This window comes from Amblyomma mixtum, chromosome 8, assembly GCF_055824585.1.
Source record: "Amblyomma mixtum isolate Tamu chromosome 8, ASM5582458v1, whole genome shotgun sequence".
NCBI classification, from domain to species: domain Eukaryota; kingdom Metazoa; phylum Arthropoda; class Arachnida; order Ixodida; family Ixodidae; genus Amblyomma; species Amblyomma mixtum.
Genome location: NC_143019.1, coordinates 86,860,688 through 86,881,470, shown reverse-complemented (window position 1 = coordinate 86,881,470; position 20,783 = coordinate 86,860,688). Strand labels below are relative to the sequence as shown.

The 20,783-nt window shown below is 48.0% G+C and overlaps 1 protein-coding gene across 1 annotated transcript in view; it reads left to right on the top strand.

The window, feature by feature from the left end:
- LOC149333346 (ATP-binding cassette sub-family C member 3-like) overlaps nt 1-20,783 on the top strand; it is an 89,807-nt gene that overhangs the window by 42,452 nt on the left and 26,572 nt on the right. The window contains exons 12-14 of the mRNA XM_089558636.1: nt 3,889-4,035; nt 4,255-4,348; nt 15,634-15,845. Coding sequence (XP_089414762.1) covers nt 3,889-4,035; nt 4,255-4,348; nt 15,634-15,845 — 453 coding nt within the window. The remainder of the gene's footprint in view (nt 1-3,888; nt 4,036-4,254; nt 4,349-15,633; nt 15,846-20,783) is intronic.

Here is a 20,783-nt window from a genome sequence, read left to right as displayed (position 1 = left end):
CGTCGAGAGTGACTTGTCAATTATGCTAAGTAGCTTGGGCTCGTCACAAAACTTAGGCGCTTCCGCGTGCAAGGCGTCGGTAACCAAGGCAACGGACACTTGTGAGGCGTGGCTGCACGACGCAAGCTTCCGGCGTTCAGGCAGAACTACCGCTTCTGTAGAACAATTCACTGCCCATAATTCAGTGCGACCGTTGGTGACGGAAACCATGGCATGAGGAACCAAAATATTCTTCTTCATGCAGGTAAGATGGTTCGGTTCCACAGTCACATCAAACACGTCGACCGTGGTATCGGGACAGGAAACCGGTACGCATACGGCCGAAGAAGGAGGCACAACAGTATCTCGGGTAACAACGAGCACACTCTCTCCACTGCAAGAGCCTTCCACAAGTCCAGTGGTAAAACATTTGCCGACGCTCAGCTTACCGGTGCGACAGTCGACGTTGGCGCCACACATCTGCAAAAAGTCGAGGCCAAGAATGACGTCGTGCGTCGATCGGGCGAGCACCGCCATTTCCGTGCTGAACACTTCACCACTCAAAGAAACCTTAACAGTACACACTCCGATTGCAGGCAACGGTTCGCCACTCACACCACAAAACTGGACATTTTTGTCCCACCGAAACAATATTTTGCGTCCAAGGAGACACTTAAATGCAGCGCTCATAACGGAAACAGTAGCACCGGTATCCACTAAAGCCATTACAGGTACACCATCCACTAGTACATTCACTTTGTTCCGCAACATAACTACAGGCAGGGGTATCACTTCCGGCGGCAGACTTCCAGCGACCTCACCCCCATCGGTCGCGCCGACTAGTTTTCCGGCGGAGGCGAAGAGGAGCGGCGTCGGAGTGATGGAGATCGACGAGTGCGGGAAGCTGGAGGTGGAGTCACGCTTCTATCCGATGCCGGTGAACTATTCCGCATTTGTGCAGGCCATCGGTTGTCGACATCAGGCGTGCAGGACGGGCTCCGAGAAGGTACAGGTTGGTAATCTTGCCGGTGCTCTGGAGGCGATCGCGGTACGTTGCTCGACCGCAGCTGTCGGGGCACCCGGTGGTCCTCAAAGTCCGCTGCGTTAACTGCGGTTGGCGGAGGAGGGCGCGTGGGATACTCAGGGGGAAGCACTGAAGAATTCCGAGTGAGTTCCAGCGACCTGGTCAACTCTTCGCGCACAATCTGGCGGATCGTGGAAGCCAGATCACACGACGATGTTGTGTCTACGGCTGCCACCATTGCCACACCGGCCAAACGTCCGAATTTCGGTGTGATGCGACGCAACTTCAATGTCTCAAACGTGCGACAGTGCTGGATGACGTCAGACACGGAATCTAGACTTGATTTGCCGATAAGAAAATTGTAAATGTCATCTGCAAACCCTTTAAGTAGATGGCCAACTTTATCCTCTTCTGTCATGCCAGGAGAGACGACCTTGCATAACTTTATGATTTCTTCAATGTACGTTGTACAGGTCTCTCCGGGAAGCTGAGCCCTTTGCGCAAGCGCTTGTTCAGCCTGCTTCTTCTTCGTGACAGAGTCGCCGAAACACTTCTTTAGCTCCTCTACAAAGCGGTCCCATGTCGTAAATGAATCCTCGTGGTTGTCATACCACGTTAGCGCCGTGTCGGCCAGGGAAAAGACGACATTGACAAGTCGGGCAGAAGATTTCCACTTATTGTAACGGCTCGCCCGTTGGTAGTGGGTAAGCCATTCATCCACGTCCTCGCTGGTTGAGCCTGCGAACGGCCGTGGCTCCCGAAAATGCTGCCATGAACTGCTGGGCAGAGACTTCGGAGCGTCGCCGTCCAGGGACATCATGAGCACAGAAGGCGGCAGACCAACAATGCGACGACTCCGGCGAGGTTCCAGCAAAGTATCCGCCTTCGGGGAACCAGTATACCCCGCACCTCCACCAAGATGTTAAGCCCAGGGTTTATTAAGACCGGGACGGAGATTGAAAGCAGCTGGGTCCGCTTGCCGAGCACGAGACACCAACAACTTCGTTCTCCTCATCTTCGGCTTAGTCAGCAACGCCGACCATATAGAATAGGACTAGATAGAATAGGCCTTTTCATGGGCATCACAATATTTTCCCTGGCTGATTCGCTGTGCAAAGAAGGAATTCTCCGACATCACTTAATTGCAAGGAGTAGATATTTCGATATTTGGCGTAAATTTCTAAATGAAGTAATTTAAATTTATTTTAAATTTCAGTTTCATCTTATTTTTATTTAAAAGAAAATAAACACTGGACAGAAAACTGGCAATGCGCGAAAATAAAAGCTAGCTGCAGTTATATAATTAAAACGCACACCTGAAAGCCTCCCCGAGAAGCATCGCCGAGAAAGCATTCGACTCAGCTGTAAGACTTCACCGCAATGCAAGCAAGTGCCAGGACCTGGCGAATGGAGCATTTCCTGTCAACACGCAGCTTTCGCAAGCATAGCGTTTGGGAGAACCGTAATACGCACAGTAGAAGAGTCAGTAACTGGAGAGAACTAGAATCATTGCGAATCTTGAACATCAGGAGAGTGCTACTACGAAAGTTCATGGTAATTGAGCTCATCAAATCATGAGCTGAGCCTCACGGCCATTCCTGCTACATGTTTGCAAACCTCGTGTGCAAGGACTGCAAGTAGCTCAAAACATAAGGCTGCAGTTCAGGAGGACACACAAAAACTTATGGTGGTTTAGCATTCCTGAGCGCAAAATATCTTGCGAAAGCGCGTTTTTGCAGGTGTACACTATCAACATCGGTTGGTACTGCTGAGGAACAGGCGCTATATACATCTAGAAGCAGATGTACTGATCTCGGGCTTGTCAATCTCGTTTAAAAATTTTAACCACGTTATTTCGCTCCTCTAAACCAACCGAGCCTAACTTTTGCATCGTCATTTCTAATTTAGCCGAAGAACGCTGGCGGGGTATTGCTCAAGTGCCGCGTTTCTGCCCACGCATGTAGTGCACATATTTGTTTCACTACCGCCACGTATCCCAATGCGCCAAAGAAGTGGCCACTGGCCCAGGGAGCCAGTTATGCGCGTTTCGTTTCCTTTCCTGACTGTCTCAGAGACTTCCCGTCCGCCTGCGGATTTTGTGGAGTAGGAGAATAATAGTGTCTTTTGAGCGCAGATGGAAGTTGATGATGACGACGTTCAGTGCACAGCGCGAAAGTGTGGCAGTTTAACATGAGACGTGATTGGTTGCGGCGACAGCATAGCGCTCTCGTGCAGTGGTCTGTGAACCTGATCGTTCGCGCCGCCGCGGGTTTGAAAGCTAGTTGTGGCGTTGTTTATTTTATTTCTGCAGGTATCTAAGAGGCTTCAGATAAATATCGCCTTTTTCAGGATTGCTATTGAAGTAGTGCTTTCGCAGTAAAACTTGAGGTTCTCCAACCTTAGCATGCCATTCATTGCAGCGTGCTTCAGTAGTGCTTGCCCCCGTGTTGAAGTCATAGCCCCACTTGTGCGCAGTGTTTATATAGTAGCGGCTTGAACAGCTGGACAATAATTATTTGGACTACCGTTACCGTTATAGTGCGCCTGTGAAGATTATGTAAATTTAGAATACATTTTGGCTTAATTGGGTACATTAAATTTAGGATGCCTAAATGCCTGCCGGTTAAGGCTTCTAGTGGTGTAGAGATTCGCAGATTTCTGTTATAAGCCGCCGTTAACCCTGAAGATTTCTCATGGCGGAGAAAGTTTTTTTTTTTTGCAGAGCTCTTTTAAGGCTCGATGGATGCAAAGAGTGGAGTGTTGTTTCCAGCTAAAGATTCAAAATACCACGATGGCGAGTGTTTTCTGTGCACCCATTCCTTTACTTCTAACCTCGTTTATATGTCCCATCTGCAGTGAATTGAGTGCCATCTGGTCGTTTCCAGATGGCCATCATACTCTTCAGTGCACTGGCCCACATTTACCCTGAGAGAAGCCTGACTGCCTCGCTGTCGTTCTCGTGCATTTATGCGCTGTCACTTCTAGACCCAACAAACAGCAACATCGTGATCTTGCTCAAACTATTCACGTTGGTGAGTGAGCTACAGCATTTTAGTGTATATGCCATCCCTGGCTGTTCATTGCCCTTTCGGCAGCCAGTGCAAAAGCATTTTAAGCTTCCATTTCCCGTCACCAGCTTGCCACTATCGAAACTGAAGCACTGAAGTGACTCTGAGCTCCTACATATTTTCTATATAAGAGTGTACATAGATGCTATTCTTTCGAAAATATTTCGTTCTGGTTTCTTGCAGTCAATATTTGGATTTAAAAGAATCGCCAGGGCTTGCGGAGAGGAAGAGAGAGAAGATGATCTGAAAACTTCAGACGACGTACTCCTACCCGAAGGTGAGAGATTTGATCACCTTGATGGGGTTGACCAAAAAGTCCTTAAAAAAAAAGGCTATTTTCGAAGTCCACCAGCTCTCCACGGCTTCTAGGAAACGGCTGTTGCACTTTTTGCTCGAGGCTTTGTGTTGAGTTACTTCGAGTTATTGACTCATTGCTTGATGTGTCCCAATCTAAGGTATTTGCTGCTTTAAACACGTGCGCCCACCCGCTACGTAAGGACCGTATTAGGCGAGGTATTAATGATTGTGATGGTAGCAAGAAAAAAGCACAACAGCTTGAAAATGACGGCATATATGATAGCAGGAACAAAGCAAGGTCGACAATCTTATCTGGGTCGTTTTTCTTTCGTGTATGCCTTTTATCACGCTGTTTTTGTTTTTCTTTGTCTTTGCCAACACACACCAACTCTGCAAGTTGCACAAATTTGAGGAGGCAATTTTGTTCTCTCCGTCCACAATGCCGAGTATGATTTTGGTGGACCTTGCATGTAGCGCAAAATGTGTGCTTTTCATTACTGAACTTTCTTTCTAGTTCCTCGCTACAGTCAGCAGTGTAGTTACTTTACGAGCTTTTCCCTTTTAACTCTCGTACTCACATGTTCAAATGCAGATTTTTTTTGAACGATAAAGCACTTTGCAACTCCTTTTCAGGCTCTAAGATCTGCCTTTGAAGGAATTATTATATTCTTCGTTATATACCTAACGTTTTCTGACTTTGCGTTTCCACGTGCTTTCATGGTATTTCACATACTGCTGATTGCTGTGTTTGTGTGCTGTGTTCTTTATTGCTTCCTGTCGTTGCCTTACGGGAGATTGCAATATGTGAACATAAATAGGCTCTCCAAGCGCTCAGACACTTGCAGTTTTTATGTTTCTCAACTAGATATGAGGTTTCATACAAAAAACTGATACATGTTCCAATACCAGAATGAAGCTGCTCAGTTTGGCATCCCCATAAGCTTGTAGACGTAAACGATTAAGACTCAGTTCGGATGGAGACTATTCATAATATATTTCACTGATATTGCAAGCCCCTACCGCCTTCTTCAGATCTGTCAGATTCGGAACACACTCCACATGCCTTACGTCGTCGTCGCCGGGCAAACGCTAGCATAATCATATTGAGCAACACAACTGTTATTTACGAAGTAAATCTTGATGGAGTTATCATCAATGCCTTTTAAGAATACTGTTCATCCTCTTTTCCAGGTGGCTTTGAAGTTTAAGAAATAGCACCTGTCATGTCTAAGAAAATTCAGGCGGCACTTTAACTGTCTAAAGTGCGTAGAGGCGAAAGCGTTTTCCGCACCACTTTGACTGCTTCTGTGGCACTGGTGGCGTCACATGTAATTGAGTACTAATTACTAAGTGATGACAAATCACTAATTAATGGTTAATTTTGGATTAATGCCTGAATACTGATTAACTGCTAATTAATGACGCTTAATCTTCGCCATTAGGAGTGGTACGCGACAGCGTGTTGTAGCGCTGCGAGGGAGTCCACGGAACGCCACCACCCGTTCGGCGCGATGCTTTGCCGTTTGAACGCAACGGTTTTTGAGGAAAGGAAATGGCGCAGTAATTCTCTGTCATCTCGGTGGACACCTGAACCGCACCGTAGAGGAAGGGAGGAAGTGGGAGTGAAAGAAGAAAGACAAAGATGGCCCGTAATGAAGGAAATGAAAATTGTATTTGAGGAAAGGAAATTACGCAGTAACTGTCTCACATATCTCGGTTGACACCCGTCAAAATTCAGGGGGGGGGGGGCGCACTTTTTTGACCTAAAGTGCGGTCACTGATGTGTGGTTAAGATGTTAAGCTTCGCCTCTAAGAGTGGAACGCGACAGCGTCTTGCAACGCTGCCAGGGAGTCCATAGAACGCCATCGCCCATTCGGTTCTACGCCTCGCTCGTCGGTAAATTGGTTTTTGAGGAAAGGAAATGTATTTCTCTCTCATATCTCGGTGGACACCTAAACTTGGCCGGAAGGGAAGGGAGGAGGATGGCAGTGAGCGGAGACACCGTATTCACTAGACGTGCCTTTGTTCATTCCAAACCATCGAGCTGGCATGGCGGAGTGGATAGCATGCTCGTCTCGCACTCCAAAGACCGGGGTTCGATTCCCGAGCTCGACCAATTTCCTACTGGCTTTTATTTATTTACATGGCCTGACTAGAAAAGTTAATTACGATAATTTGGTAATTAAGCAGTTAACTAAGCTCAGTCCCACTTACTTGGAGCATTACTATATGATCCCTTCAATAGGTTACTAGGAGGAGGTAAACTTTATTAAAGAAGAGGTCTTAGGCGCGGATTGGGGTCATGTTCCCCTCCCCGCGGTGGGCTCCTCTTCTAGGCCGGACGCCAGGTGGCCGACCGACGATGTCGTTCGGCGACCTCTTCGGCTCGCTCTGTGGCTCGAAGTTGAACCTCCGGGTCCGAGCTGAGCAGCGCGGCCTCCCACTGAGATTGGGTAGAGAGCTGCAGACTGTGCGATGGCTTGTCTTGAGTACATGAGTATAGGATGTGCGGTGTGTCTGCCTTTTGGTGCCCACAGAGAGAACAGACGGGGCTGTACTGCTCCGGGAACCATATGGAGTACATGTATGGATTAAAGAAAGTGTCTGTTTGGAGCTGCCGCCAACTGACTTGTTGTGTTTTACTGAGGGATGTATGTGGTTCTGGGAAGATCTGTCTTTCTTTCTTGAAGTGGGTAGTAATTTCTTTGTAGGTTGTCATTCGCTCCTTGGCCGACCTGAGCTCGGGGTAGCGCACCTCCCGGTTAACCACGAATCCTCGGGCAAATTGGTGCGCCGCCTCGTTTCCAGGATGGTCCGAATGGGCGGGGACCCAGATCAATGTTATCTGGCGGGTATTGGAGATTTTTTGTAAGATTTTGATGGCTGCTGAGTGGGCCCTTCCTTTTGCAAAATTTCGAATTGCTGTTTTGGAGTCACTTATGATGTATTTGGCAGTGGTGGAGGTAATGGCTAAAGCTATGGCAGCTTCTTCGGCCTCCTCCGGAAATTTTGTTTTATCTATTGTCGCCGATGCAAGGGGAGAACCTCGATGATCGACAACTGCCAGAGAAAAGGCGTCTCTGTCCGCATGTTCTGCCACGTCCACGTGCGCCGTGTCTTTCTGAACTGAAAATCTTTCGTGAAGTTTTTGTGCCCTAGCCTTTCTTCTGTCCGTATCGTAGTGTGGATGCATGTTTTTGGGCAGAAGAGGGACTGTTAAGTGTTCGTGCACGTGTCTTGGAATTGGCAAGGTGTGTGTACGGATTCCTTCATATTGTATTCCTGCTTTCTTTAGGATGAAACGTCCCGTTTCAGTGCCTGATAGTCTTTCATATTGTGCAATGAGGTGTGCTTCTATCATTTCCGCTAAGGTGTTATGAATTCCTAACTGTAATAGTTTTTCATTTGGAGTATGACGTGGGAGGTTGAGCGCAATTTTGTAGGACTGTCTAATTAGAGAATCCAGGTCGTCTCTTTCTCTTACTGTGAGGGTGACGTATGGTGTAGTGTAGTTGACTCTGCTAAGAACGAAGGCTTGTATTAGTCTCCTGGTCTCGGCTTCTTTAACTCCTCCTCGCCGATTCGCGATGCGTCTGATGAGGAAGGAGATTTGGTTGACAGTGTTTCTCAGTTTCTTAATTAACGTGTCGTTTTTTTGGTTAGACTGTTACTAGCCAAAGTACAATTGGCCCCGTTTGAAATTGGCGCACTGTGACGTCACGACCGTTTCGACGAACTGAAAAGCGTGACATTTCTGTCGACAACTGCTGCTTACAACGATGAGAGATTAAAGGCTTTCGCCTTAAAAACAATATTCCAAAGATTATGCTATTAGCCATGTGGGTCGCATTCGAGGGCACATTGCTCTAAGTGTACATACCAGAATACTTAACGGTCGGAACACAGGTAATGAGTGAACAAGAACATCAGGGGCGACTTTGACGCTGTGCTCAAAGTACGGCAATATTGTCACGTTGTAGTGACGGCAGTCCAGCGGTCACGAAAACACCAACAAGACATGGAAACGAAGCTCTTTATTTGGGCTGACTTGCGCCCGCAAAGGAACTGAATCACTCGGCGGCGGCGTAAGCAAAACGTGCTCGTCAGTCGTCGAACTACGAATGCCCGCTGCTCGCGGCATCGTTCAATTTAAAGCCGGCATGGAAACTTCGAGATAGCAGGTCGAGATCATCTAGAGTAATCTAGAAACACGTAGATACAGCTCTTCATGGCTGTGAACAATCGAGATAAGTCCGGTCGCTTCTCGCGTCACGAACAAAAATGATAACACCCCTTTTCTGCGGCCTTGCGCGAACGAACGGACGCTACAATAATATGTGGCATTACCCCCCTCCCAAAGAAGCATCGTCTCGGTGCTTTAAAATGAAAATAAACACGGAAAATGCAAACTTCGAGTCCTTTAGCGTTCATAATATGGCTTCAGGCGTACTACATGTACGACTTCCGGGCGTGTGCGGCGTCGCTGAGATGCTGTCGTGCCGTCGGGGATGACTTCATTGTCGAGGTCACCGATGCGACGGAGAACCCTGTACGGGCCAAAGTAGCGTCGCAGCAACTTTTCACTCAATCCACGGCGGCGAACTGGCATCCATATCCAAACACGATCACCTGGCTTGTAATGCGTGTCTCGCCGGCGCAGATTGTAGCGTCGGGCGTCGGTGTGCTGCTGGTCTTGAATGCGAAGCCGCGCAAGTCTTCGGGCTTCCTCGGCGCGATGAAGGCAGGCGGCGACGTCGAGGTTGACTTCGTCAGAAACGTGCGGGAGCATTGCGTCGAGTGTTGTCGTGGGCTTCCTGCCGTATACCAGCTGGAATGGGGTAAACCTGGTTGTCTCCTGGACGGCAGTATTATAAGCGAAGATCACGTAGGGCAGAATGGAGTTCCACGTCTTGTGTTCTGCGTCGATGTACATGGAGAGCCTGTCTGCGATGGTCTTGTTCAGACGCTCTGTGAGTCCGTTGGTTTGTGGATGATAGGCAGTTGTCCTCCGATTGCTTGTCTGACTGTAGTTGAGAATGGCTTGCGTCAGCTCCGCTGTAAACGCCGTTCCTCTGTCTGTGATGAGCACTTCGGGGGCGCTGTGTCGCAGGAGAATTTGTTCGACAAAAAATTTAGCGACTTCTGTTGCGGTACCATTAGGCAACGCTTTTGCTTCGGCGTATCGAGTCATGTAGTCGGTGGCCACGATGATCCATTTGTTACCCGATGATGAAGTCGGAAAGGGGCCGAGGAGGTCCATCCCAATTTGCTGAAAGGGCTTAGTTGGAGGTGGTATGGGGTTCAGGAGTTCAGCTGGTCTAGTCGGAGGCGTTTTGCGTCGCTGACACTCACGGCACGTTTTCGCGTAATGGGAAACATCGGCAGCTAACCGCGGCCAATAGTACTTCTCCTGGATGCGGTGCAACGCGCGAGCAATCCCGAGATGCCCTGCAGTCGGCTCATCATGGCATGCCTGCATAATTTCTTGCCTGATATTTTTGGGCACGACAAGAAGATGCACGGTCCTGTTGGGCGCGAAGTTCTTCTTCAGGAGGACATTATTGTGAACTACGAAGGACGACAGTTGGCGCTTGAACCCTCGGGGAGGCGATGCGGTCTTTCCTTTCAGATAAGCAACAAGGCTTTGCAACTCAGGATCCGAGCGCTGCTGCTGCGCGAAACTGCTCGCGCTTACCGTTCCTAAGAAAGCGTCGTCGTCTTCCTCTTCAGGTGCGGCGTCTACGGGGGCTTGCAATAGGCAGTCTGCATCGGAATGCTTGCGGCCAGATTTGTAGACTATAGTTATGTCAAATTCTTGAAGACGCAAGCTCCAACCAGCAAGGCGGCCAGAGGGATCCTTCTAATTGCCAAGCCAGCACAGAGCATTGTGGTCGCTGACAACCTTGAATGGTCGTCAGTACAGGTAGGGTCGAAATTTGGACGTGGCCCAAATAATGGCGAGACATTCTTTCTCGGTCGTCGAATAGTTGGCTTCGGCTTTCGACAGTGAACGACTTGAGTACGCGATAACTTTCTCCTGTTTGCCATCTCTCTGAACGAGGACCGCACCTAAGCCCACACTGCTTGCATCTGTATGAATTTCGGTTTCGGCGTTTTCATCAAAGTGTCCGAGCACAGGAGGGGACTGTAAGCGGCGCTTCAGCTCTTCGAAAGCTTCCACTTGCTGCGTTCCCCATTTAAAAGGCACGTCAGCCTTTGTAAGTTGGGTCAAAGGTTCAGCGATGCGCGAAAAGGTCTTGACGAATCGCCGGTAATAAGCGCACAGTCCAAGGAATCTGCGTATAGATTTCTTGTCATTAGGCTGTGGAAACTCTGCGATCGCAGCCGTCTTCTGAGGGTCTGGGCGAACTCCATCCTTGCTTACGACGTGACCAAGGAAGAGCAGCTCCTCGTAGGCGAAGTGGCACTTCTCCTATTTCAGTGTTAGTCCTGAAGACTAGATTGTTTCCAGCACTGTGCGAAGCCTTCTGAGATGGTCTTCAAAGCTTGAGGAGAAGACAGCAACGTCATCTATGTAGACTAGGCAAATCTGCCACTTCAAGCCTGCGAGCACCGTATCCATTACTCGCTGGAACGTCGCTGGGGCAGAGCAGAGGCCGAAGGGCATCACCTTGAACTCGAAGAGTCCTTCTGGCGTGATGAACGCAGTCTTCTCGCGATCTCTTTCGTCGACTTGAATTTGCCAGTATCCGCTCTTCAGGTCAATCGATGAGAAGTACTTAGCGTTGCATAGCCGATCCAATGTGTCGTCGATGCGGGGGAGGGGGTAGACATCCTTCTTCGTAATGCTGTTCAGGCGGCGGTAATAGACGCAAAAGCGAAGGGTGCTGTCTTTCTTTTTCACTAGGACGACTGGAGCTGCCCAAGGGCTCCTCGATGGCTGGATGACGTTGTCACGAAGCATTTCCTCAACTTGTTTGCGAATAGCTTGACGTTCTAGCGGCGATACGCGGTAGGGGCTCTGTCGCAAGGGTCGGGCGTGTTCGTCTGTGACAATGCGGTGCTTGGCAAGCCTGGTTCGTCGCACATTCGATGCTGATGAGAAGCAATCGCTGTACTTTTGAAGAAGACTGCGTATTTGGTCTTGTCTGCTCCGTGGTAATGCCGGGTTGATATCAAACGTTGGTTGATGGCCTTGGTCAGATGGTTCTACGGGTTGGTCGGGTAGGGTAAATATGTCTCTGATGACTGCCAGCTCGTCGAGGAAAGCGATCGTCGTACCTTGGTTTAGATGCCGGTATTCTTCGGTGAAGTTGGTTAGCAGCACCTGGGCTTGGCCATTTCGGATTTTGGCGACTCCCCTTGCGGCGCCCAGTCCTCGATCAAGGAGTAACTGGGTGTTCCCCTCGACGACGCCTTCGGGAGTTTCGATGTCTCTTGTACCTATGCGGGCGACGACACTTGATCGGGGCGGCACGCTCAGTACTTCGTCGAGGACGTTTAAGGCAAAGTGATGAGTTGCGCTCGTCGCAGCAGGTATGGCTTTGTCCGTGGAAAGCTTGATCGACTTGGATCGAAGGTCGATGATCGCCTAATGTTCATTCAGGAAGTCTATTCCCAAAATCACGTCTCGCGAGCATTTCTGTAGGACCAGGAAGGTTGTAGCATAGGTTGGCCCATTTACTGTAACTCTCGCGGTGCAGCGTCCTGACGGCGTAATAAGGTTACCACCTGCGGTGCGGATCAGCGTGCCATCCCAAGTTGTTGTCACTTTCCTGAGTCGGACAGCGAATGGCCCGCTCATGACGGAGTAGTCAGCTCCAGTGTCGACCAAGGCAGTAACCACGTGACCGTCGACCGTAACTTCAAGGTCACTTGTTCGCGTTTTCGTGCTACACGTAGTCTACGGTGTACGATCTCGGCTTCGTCGGGTAGCCAGGCTGCGGTGGGCGTACTCCGACGTTACTTCTACGGGCAGCGGTAAAGGCTTCAAGTATGGCCGCGTCGTCGTCGTCGTCGGTGTTGTCATCGAAGTTGTCGTCGAAGTTGTCGTCGTAGGTGTCGTCGTAGGTGTCGTCGGAGGTGTCATCGGAGGTGTCGTCGGAGGTGTCGTCGGAGTTGTAGTCGGGGTTGTCGTCAGGGTTGTCGTCGGGTTTGTCGTCGGGGTTGTCGTCGGGGTTGTCGTCGGTGGAGGATCTTTGTCCTTGCGCTTAGAAGCAACCTCACCTCCATAGGCTGCTTTACTCAGTTTAACCCTCGGGGGCTTGGGGAGCGTCCACGCACGGCGTAACCTCGGTTCGGAGATACAAAGCGTGGTGACGATGGCCACGGGGAACGTGATAGGCGGCTCGGCGATGAGCATTCTTCCCGACGCAAATACTCTTAGATTTCGACTGTTCGCTGGCCGGGTCGGGGTCGTGGGGCGTCGTAAGAGAACCCTCAGATGCCCAGTCTTCTGTATGGGCAGTGCCGGAGGACGTGACCGGCTTCGCCACAGTGGAAGCATAGTGGACGGCGCTGGTCGGGAGTTCTCCACTCGTCGCGTTTCCTCGTCTGTGTGCGGCGCTCGTAGGACGGGCGGGTTGGTGCGAGAGGGCGGCGGTCCAACGCAGCTGGCTGAGGGCGATAGGGGCTTGGGTCCCGTCGTCGAGGTGCAGGACGGCGCACTGCTGCGGCGTAAGTCATGGTTGGAGGCTCCAGAGGCTGGGTGGTGGTCGGTTTCACACCCAAGGCCTGTTGCACCTCGTCCCGGATGACGTCGGTGAGCGAAGTGAGCTGCGGCTGCGTTCCTGTTGGCAGCAATCGTCGGAGCTCTTCTCGCACAATTTCACGTATAACCTCGCGCAGGTTATCTTTGTTAGCGTTGTCCATGCAGCTTGCTGACAAAAAGCGCTGCTGGCGGTCATACTGGCGGGCTCTGGCTTCAAGGGTTTTTTCTATGGTGGATGCCTCTTCGACGAATTTTGCGACGGCTTTGGGTGGGTTCCGTACGAGGCCCGCAAAGGGTTGCTCTTTAACTCCTCGCATAAGCAGCTTGACCTTTTCATCTTCCTTCATGTTCGAGTCGGCACGCCGGAAGAGACGCTTCATCTCCTCAGTGTACATTGCAACGGTCTCGTTTGGATGTTGTATGTGAGACTGTAGCAGCTGCTGGGCTCTCTCCTTTCGCACGACGTTCGTGAAGATCTTCAGAAGCTGCTCCTTGAAGGTTTCCCAGTTCGTGAGGCTAGCTTCCTCATTCTGAAACCAGATTATTTCTGGTCCCTCCAAGGCGAAGAAGACGTACCGAAGTCTCGTAGCATCATCCCAGTTGTTGAAGCCAGCCACACGGTCGAACTGTTCCAGCCATTCTTCGGGGTCGGCGCCGCGAAGCGTCGAAGGTTGGTGGCACCCGGGGCTGCTGAAGAATGATTGGAGTCGTCGCCTGGGGCAGGCTCATGGTGGACTTTGCTACTGGTTTTCGCTTCCGGGTAGGGTCCGGCAGAATCCCGAACTCAGGTGCGTCCCCTAGCAGACGTCGACTTGCGCGGTGGACTGGGCTCAGGCCCTGCGGTGAATGACTCAGAGGACTGGCGTCACGACTTGTAGGGGGTGTCCGGAACATGGAAGGCTACCCAGCACCTCCACCAGATGCCACGTTGTAGTGACGGCAGTCCAGCGGTCACGAAAACACCAAGACTTGGAAACGAAGCTCTTTATTTGGGCTGACTTGCGCCCGCAAAGGAACTGAATCACTCGGCGGCGGCGTAAGCAACCAACGTGCTCGTCAGTCGTCGAACTACGAATGCCCGCTGCTCGCGGCATCGTTCAATTCAAAGCCGGCAAGGAAACTTCGAGATAGCAGGACGAGATCATCTAGAGTAATCTAGAAACACGTAGATGCAGCTGTTCATGGCTGTGAACAATCGAGATAAGTCCGGTCGCTTCTCGCGTCAAGAACAAAAATAACACCCCTTTTCTGCGGCCTTGCGCGAACGAACGGACGCTACAATGATACGTGGCAATATTTTGGTTTAAATTCGCGTGAACTTCAAAATCACACTAGCTCAGTTTTTAGGGAGTTAATCTCAATTAATTTATATCCTCACCAGTCACACTGGTAAGGAACATCCGTTATTTTTCCTGAAGTGCGCTTGAATAATGTGTTGTACTCGCGAACTTTTTAACGCTTCCAAAGATACACAGCTCAAACTAGTTTTTCCTTCGGAGAGGAATGTAGTTTCCGGTTCCAGCTAGTAGTTCATCTTCAAATGCAGTGTATTGGTGTCGTCCTCGTCTGATCGACGAAGTCGATTTGTCCTGGCAAGCCGTACAAGCCGTATCAGGTTTGGGACAGTGCCATGAGGGTATGGTCCGGGAGATGAAAGACGAGGTACGATTTGCACATTAGCGCGCGGCTCAGCCGGCTGGCGCTCACAGCGAAGGTTCAAATGAAGAACATGGAGGACAAGAGTCTTCGAAGACCAAACTCCGGTTAATAAAGCCCGGCAGATTCCCAACCTTATGTAACGCAGTGTCAAACCGGACGTCTTGACAAGATGACAGCAGCAGCTTATCTCGATTTAGTGATCTGTGTCGCATGCAAGCGCTCCATCCGCAGCAATTGTTGGATTCGTTAACTTCTGCTTTGTTATAAATATGGGTATGCAGTGCTTAACGCCCCGCAGCGACTCATGGTCAATGAGGCATGCCGTAAAGGAGGATTGCGGATAAATGTAGACAGTCTTGGGCTCTTTAGAGCATGCCGCCATCGCACAGCACTCGGGTGTTCATGAATTTAGCCTCCGTCGACTTGCGAATTCAATCCAGCGACCTTGAAATCGGTAGGAGAAAGCCAAAGCCATTGTGTTCCCGCGGCGGATTTGCTATAAATGTGACACAGCACTGATATTAGTTCTTTGCCCGCGAAGAAAGCAAGAAGTTCTGATAGTTTCTCACTTTACGTGTGCAAGTTAGTTTCGACAGCGCTTTTCACATGGCGCGCTTGCGCTAGAGCTTTTACATTGTCACATTCATTGAGCACCTGCACGCGCATGCAAACATGCTTACACTCACAGACATACATATCGAAGACGCATCCATGCGTAGCTACAGACATACCAGAAGAAATGCAGTTTTGAAAACCTGAAGAGGGCGCTGCAGGTAAGAGTCAATTGCTATTTCTTTATTTTGGAGAGCACAGGGAGAGTTGGAAGGGTAACAACCTCTTTTTGCACTGGTTTGCAGTAACCCGACTTTCTTCTACTGCTGCGGTCTTTTTTGCTTTTCACCACTGCTTTTCTAACATATAACATATCCTTTAGGTTCGATCTACCTGAAACGATGTTCGTTCGCCTGGAGCTCTTCCAAAACCTGCCCCGGAAACTGCCCTGAAGCGGTCCTGCGTGATGTGAACCTCACGTTGAGGCCAGGTTCCCTGGTTGGCCTGGTGGGATCCGTCGGGAGCGGGAAGTCAGCGCTGCTGGCCGCGCTCCAGGGAGACATGCTGATCCTTAGCGGCAGCTGCTGCGTGAAAGTGAGTGTGCCAGCTCAAGTCCGCCTATACATCTAGAAAAGTGAGCATAGGGGCTACTTTAACGGCAATATTAGAGAAAAAAGTTACACCCAGGTGTCACCACCTACTATGTTCCTTTTCGGTGTGCCGCCGTCCCCAGTGACATACAGGTATACCGTTACCAACACCGCGCGCCGAATCTGAAGCACAGATAACTGCAGTCAGCAGCTCCGCGAGGGAACCTGCTCCTATCTGGTCGAATACACGCGACATATTTCTGATGAACGCAATGCAAAAAACAACAAAGAGAGCACTGTCATCGAATATGAAGCTTCTATAAGCTATAAAGACCAAAAAATGAAATACAGTGTTGCCATCATCGGCCGCATTCACAACTAAGCTGGTTGCGTCTACATTTTTTGGGGGGAGGGGGGGGGGGGGGAGGGGGGATCCTAGAGGATATGCTGCGCTGGTATTTCTAAGTCAGGGTCAATCAGTCCTTATCGGTGTGGGCGCCGCGAGTTTGAATGGAGAGGGTGGAAACAATTTGAAATTGAATTTTCTCTGCAGCAAATTTTTCTTTTTGCTACCGGACAAATGTTAAGCCGAAAAACGCGGGTTCGATCCTGCCCGCTGCTGCCGCGTTTCTACGAAGGAGAAACGCAAGATTCCCGTGTACTTTCCGATGTCGTTGCACGTTAGGGAACTCCGAGTGTTCTAAACTTTTCGGGAGGCCTCCACTACGGCGTCCCTTATAGCCGCTATGTTGTTTTCGGACACAAAGCTCCATACACTATACACCTTAGATTTTACGTACGCATTCTTTCGTTCATGTATCTCACTGAACATATGACATAACACGTTGTTACATGTTTCGCAAGGCACAGAAGCCCGTAGAAAAAAGCACGAAAACAACTTTTACAGGACCGAGTGATGGATACATGGCTGGAAAATTTTTTGTGTACATTCAACGAAGCACCCATAGATGAAAATGCGATTCTGACTAACGCTGTCAAGCCGACCATTTCCTTCGGCCTATCATTTTTATAGGTAGGAAACTTTGACAGCCAAAAGCTGAATCAGTAGTTAAGTTGGCTGATTACGCGAACTCAAGGAGCAGAATCATTGTTGTTCCTATTTGTACCAAACTTTGTTGTTCCTTTTGTATGTTTTATTTCTACTTTATGAAAACTTTGAAACGCTGAACGAACACTAGCATCTTTTCGGGTTCACGCACACCCATGCATCATAATAATTACAAATGCCCCGAAACCGATACTTTATAAACTCAAGGTGCGACTGAGCTATGTTTCTGGTGACCACAATAAACATCAAATCAACGCTTTATCGAGAAAACGTAGTAGCTGAAATGTCCGAATTTCGACTCCCTTCGAGTGAAAGCAGCTTGACCTTGTGGACGAGGGACATGTGTAGCTTGTCCCTTAGAAATTAATATTGTTTAAATTAAGAGGGTTTAACGTTGAAAAAGCTACTCACGCTTGTCCGCAACAACAGTGTTCACTTCAAGTTCGATAAAGCTGCTGTAACGAATAAATAGTTTGTTTTCAACTTTTAGCGGTTAACCTTGTGAGCTGATTGTTTGAATACTTACAAAATTATGACTTCATGTAGCCTCACTGACGGCGAGGCTAGAAGTTTATGAAAATGGAAGATAATGCAATCTCTCTTCAGTTCGTCGTCTTGCCCAGCCGCAAGTTCATGTTGTTCGATCGCGATTGGAGTATCGAAAGCCTAAAATCAAAACAAAATTGAAAATTTCTTTGTGATGCGGCTATTAAAGTTTTAGCTGGGACGTGTTCAGAACGTTGGGCTGCAGTGAGCGGCGAGCGTTTCCCCTACCCTTTCCTTGTCTAAAAAGTAGCGAAGGCGAAAAAGATCCTACAGTTAGTCCTTCACCTGAGGGTTGCAGCGGGAGGTCGTATCTTCGTCCGATGTTTCCTGTGGCAGCATACGATGAATAAATATTTCCGCAACAATCACCAATTAATCAGTGCTCAAAAGAAAACACCTAGAGCGGCATGACATGCATGTGATTAGTAAGATCAAAAGAACAAGAACGGACTTTTGCTCGCCAAGAACGGTTGAGTTTCTTGCTCCGGATTGTAAACATTGCGGGCGGAAACGCAGGAAACTCAACGCACCATCACGTGGCCTGAATCTGCTAATAATACACCAGCTATGCTTCAGTACGCTTCATATATAGTCAATTCCTTCTCTGCGAGCCAATGCAAGAATTCTCGCATGTGCACCTAGGCTTGTACTCTGGAAAGGCGTAAATAACGAACATGTCCAAACAGGCGTCGCTTCAACTGGGCGAGTTTTGTTTCTACAAAAAAGTGGTCAACGCTGCACACAATCTCCTGTGTGACCTGCGCAAAAACTCACAAAGCCTAGAAAGAAAAGACAGCTTTGCTCCGAATGGTTTAATATAAATAGCGAGCGTTCAGGACACATTTTTTTTATATTCTCTCTTGTGCTACCTTGAATTTTTTTTTACACTTGGAAGTTTGTGTAGAAGCTCTATATCTTTCTTTTTGTAGCCGTATGGCTGCGCTTGCGTTGATGCTAATGAGTGATTACTCCCTTAATGTTTATTCAATACCAAGCCTACTTTTAGTACATATTACCTAACTGGACACAAAGGTAAGCTGTCATCATGATTTCGTTATGTCCGTTGCTCTTTCTTCATGTTCCAGAAAGGCAGTGAACATTTCTAGAACATAGTGTGCACTTTTTTACGCACTAAGCCTCGCTGATTCCCGTAGTCGTTCATTGTTTGTTATTTTTAGGCTGATTACATAAAAGGAGGTGAAAGTCCTCCCATACTTTTCACTTAGCTCTAATCACTACACAGCGGCGACGTATTGGTTACACGTGCTGGGTAGTTCTGGAGGTCTGGGGTTCAATCTCAAATGCCGTCCGGTATCATTCAGTTTGTAACAAGTAAAAGCTGTGTCCTGGCCTGGTACAGGGCTTTCTCTGCACTGAAGTGCTTGGAAAAGTAGTCTATGAGCAAAGCTTTCCATTGATGGATTGGTGATTTATTGCGTCGTCAAAGAACTTCAATCCGCCTCGTGCGGTAAATCCCAATTGTGAAAATGACCACAAGCCTGCTTAAATCTAATCGCTAATGTGATTGTGTTGTTGGCAGGGCCTGTTGTCAAACGCCAGTCAGAATAAAAAGTTAACACATGCCTATTTCCTTTGATGAAGCCAATTTCTCATTGCTCACAGCCCCTTTTATGAATTAAATTTGACATCTTATTTCCGCTATGTCCTGTCCCGCCTCTCTGTTCGCCATTGATCTGTCCCTAATATGCGCATTAAGAATTCCTTCTGCAGTTACATTTACTATAATAAACTACCGCACCCTTTCGTCACCAATTCTTGCAAAGATAACTCATCGTTTTTTTTTCATTTCTCGATGCTATGAATCTCTGCACAGATTTTCAAAGGAGTTAGTGTAATTCTACCAGCAGGTAGGAAGCCGAACAGGCACTCAAAGTTGAAAGCATACTAAAAACAATGTAAGAAATAGTTCAAATGTTGCAATCAATTGAAAAAAGTTATAAATTGCCACCGCATAAACAAGATAACCACTGCATGTTAGATGTGACACAACAGAATGCAAAAGTCATGAAAACCACGAGAAAGGAAGAAGTGAAAACAGGTCATCATTTGTTTGTTGGCGAAAAATCTTTTTCCAAATATTTCTCAGTGCTAGGCTAGTCGAAACCATCATCTAGTCCAAAGCATTCCATACTCGCGCAGCCTGCGGTAAAAGCCATATGCATTCCCTACACAAACCTACTTTTGTAATGTCTTCTTAAGCTTATGAAAGGTTCTTTCGAACGAGCACATGGCGAAGATTTTGCTTTTAGTGTTTTATGTATAGAATCTTGCGTGTTTCCAAAAGAAATGCAGGTAGCAAAAGTGGCTGTCATTCACAAAGGTGGTGCTACCTCAGATATGGCTAACTACAGGCCTATTTCCATTCTTCCGATATTATCCAAAGGTCTGGAAAAGATTATTTATGTGAGAATAAATACTTTTCTAGTCAAACATTCAGTTTTATCAGAGAGTCAGTTTGGTTTCAGAAAACAAAGGTCCACGGAAACGGCACTAATTAAGCAAAAAGAAATAATAATAAATGCGTTTGAGGAAAAGCTCCTTGTACTAGGAATATTTGTTGATTTTTCCAAAGCATTTGACCTGCTTAATCATGCTTTACTGGTACATAAACTCAATAACTATGGAATTAGAGGTAACAGCTTATCTTTAATTGAATCATATCTGAAATATCGTAAACAAATGGTCTCCCTTAATAACACTATATCAACCTCGCAAGCTATCCTCTCTGGTGTACCACAAGGCAGCATTCTGGGCCCCCTATTATTTAATATTTACATTAATGATATATTTTCTGCTCCCCTTCCTGTCAACATCATAGCGTATGCAGACGACCTCACAATGCTTTCCTCAGGTAACACAGAAAGAGACCTGCTAGAACACGGCAATAAGTTCTTAGAATTCCTGCGTCAATGGTCCTTTAAGAACTACCTAAGGGTAAACATCACGAAGACCAAAGCAATAATATTCCGAGCAATAATGGTGCGTGCAAGCAATAATGGTGCGTGCAAATTTTGACCTTTGGTTAGGAAACAAAAAAATTGATGTCGTGCCAGCTGTGAAATGTCTTGGTGTTGTTTGGACCGAATCACTTAATTGGGATAAACATACTGAGAATATCTGCGCTAAAATAAACAAGATTAATGGCATCCTATGCCGCCAGAGGCACACGCTTCCGCCTAGAGTTAAATTATTAATTTACAATGCATTTATATTGCCACATATAACTTATTGTCTCATGGTCTGGGGGACAACAACCAAGCAAAACCAAATGAAAATTCTAATGGCGCAAAAACGAGCAATTAGATT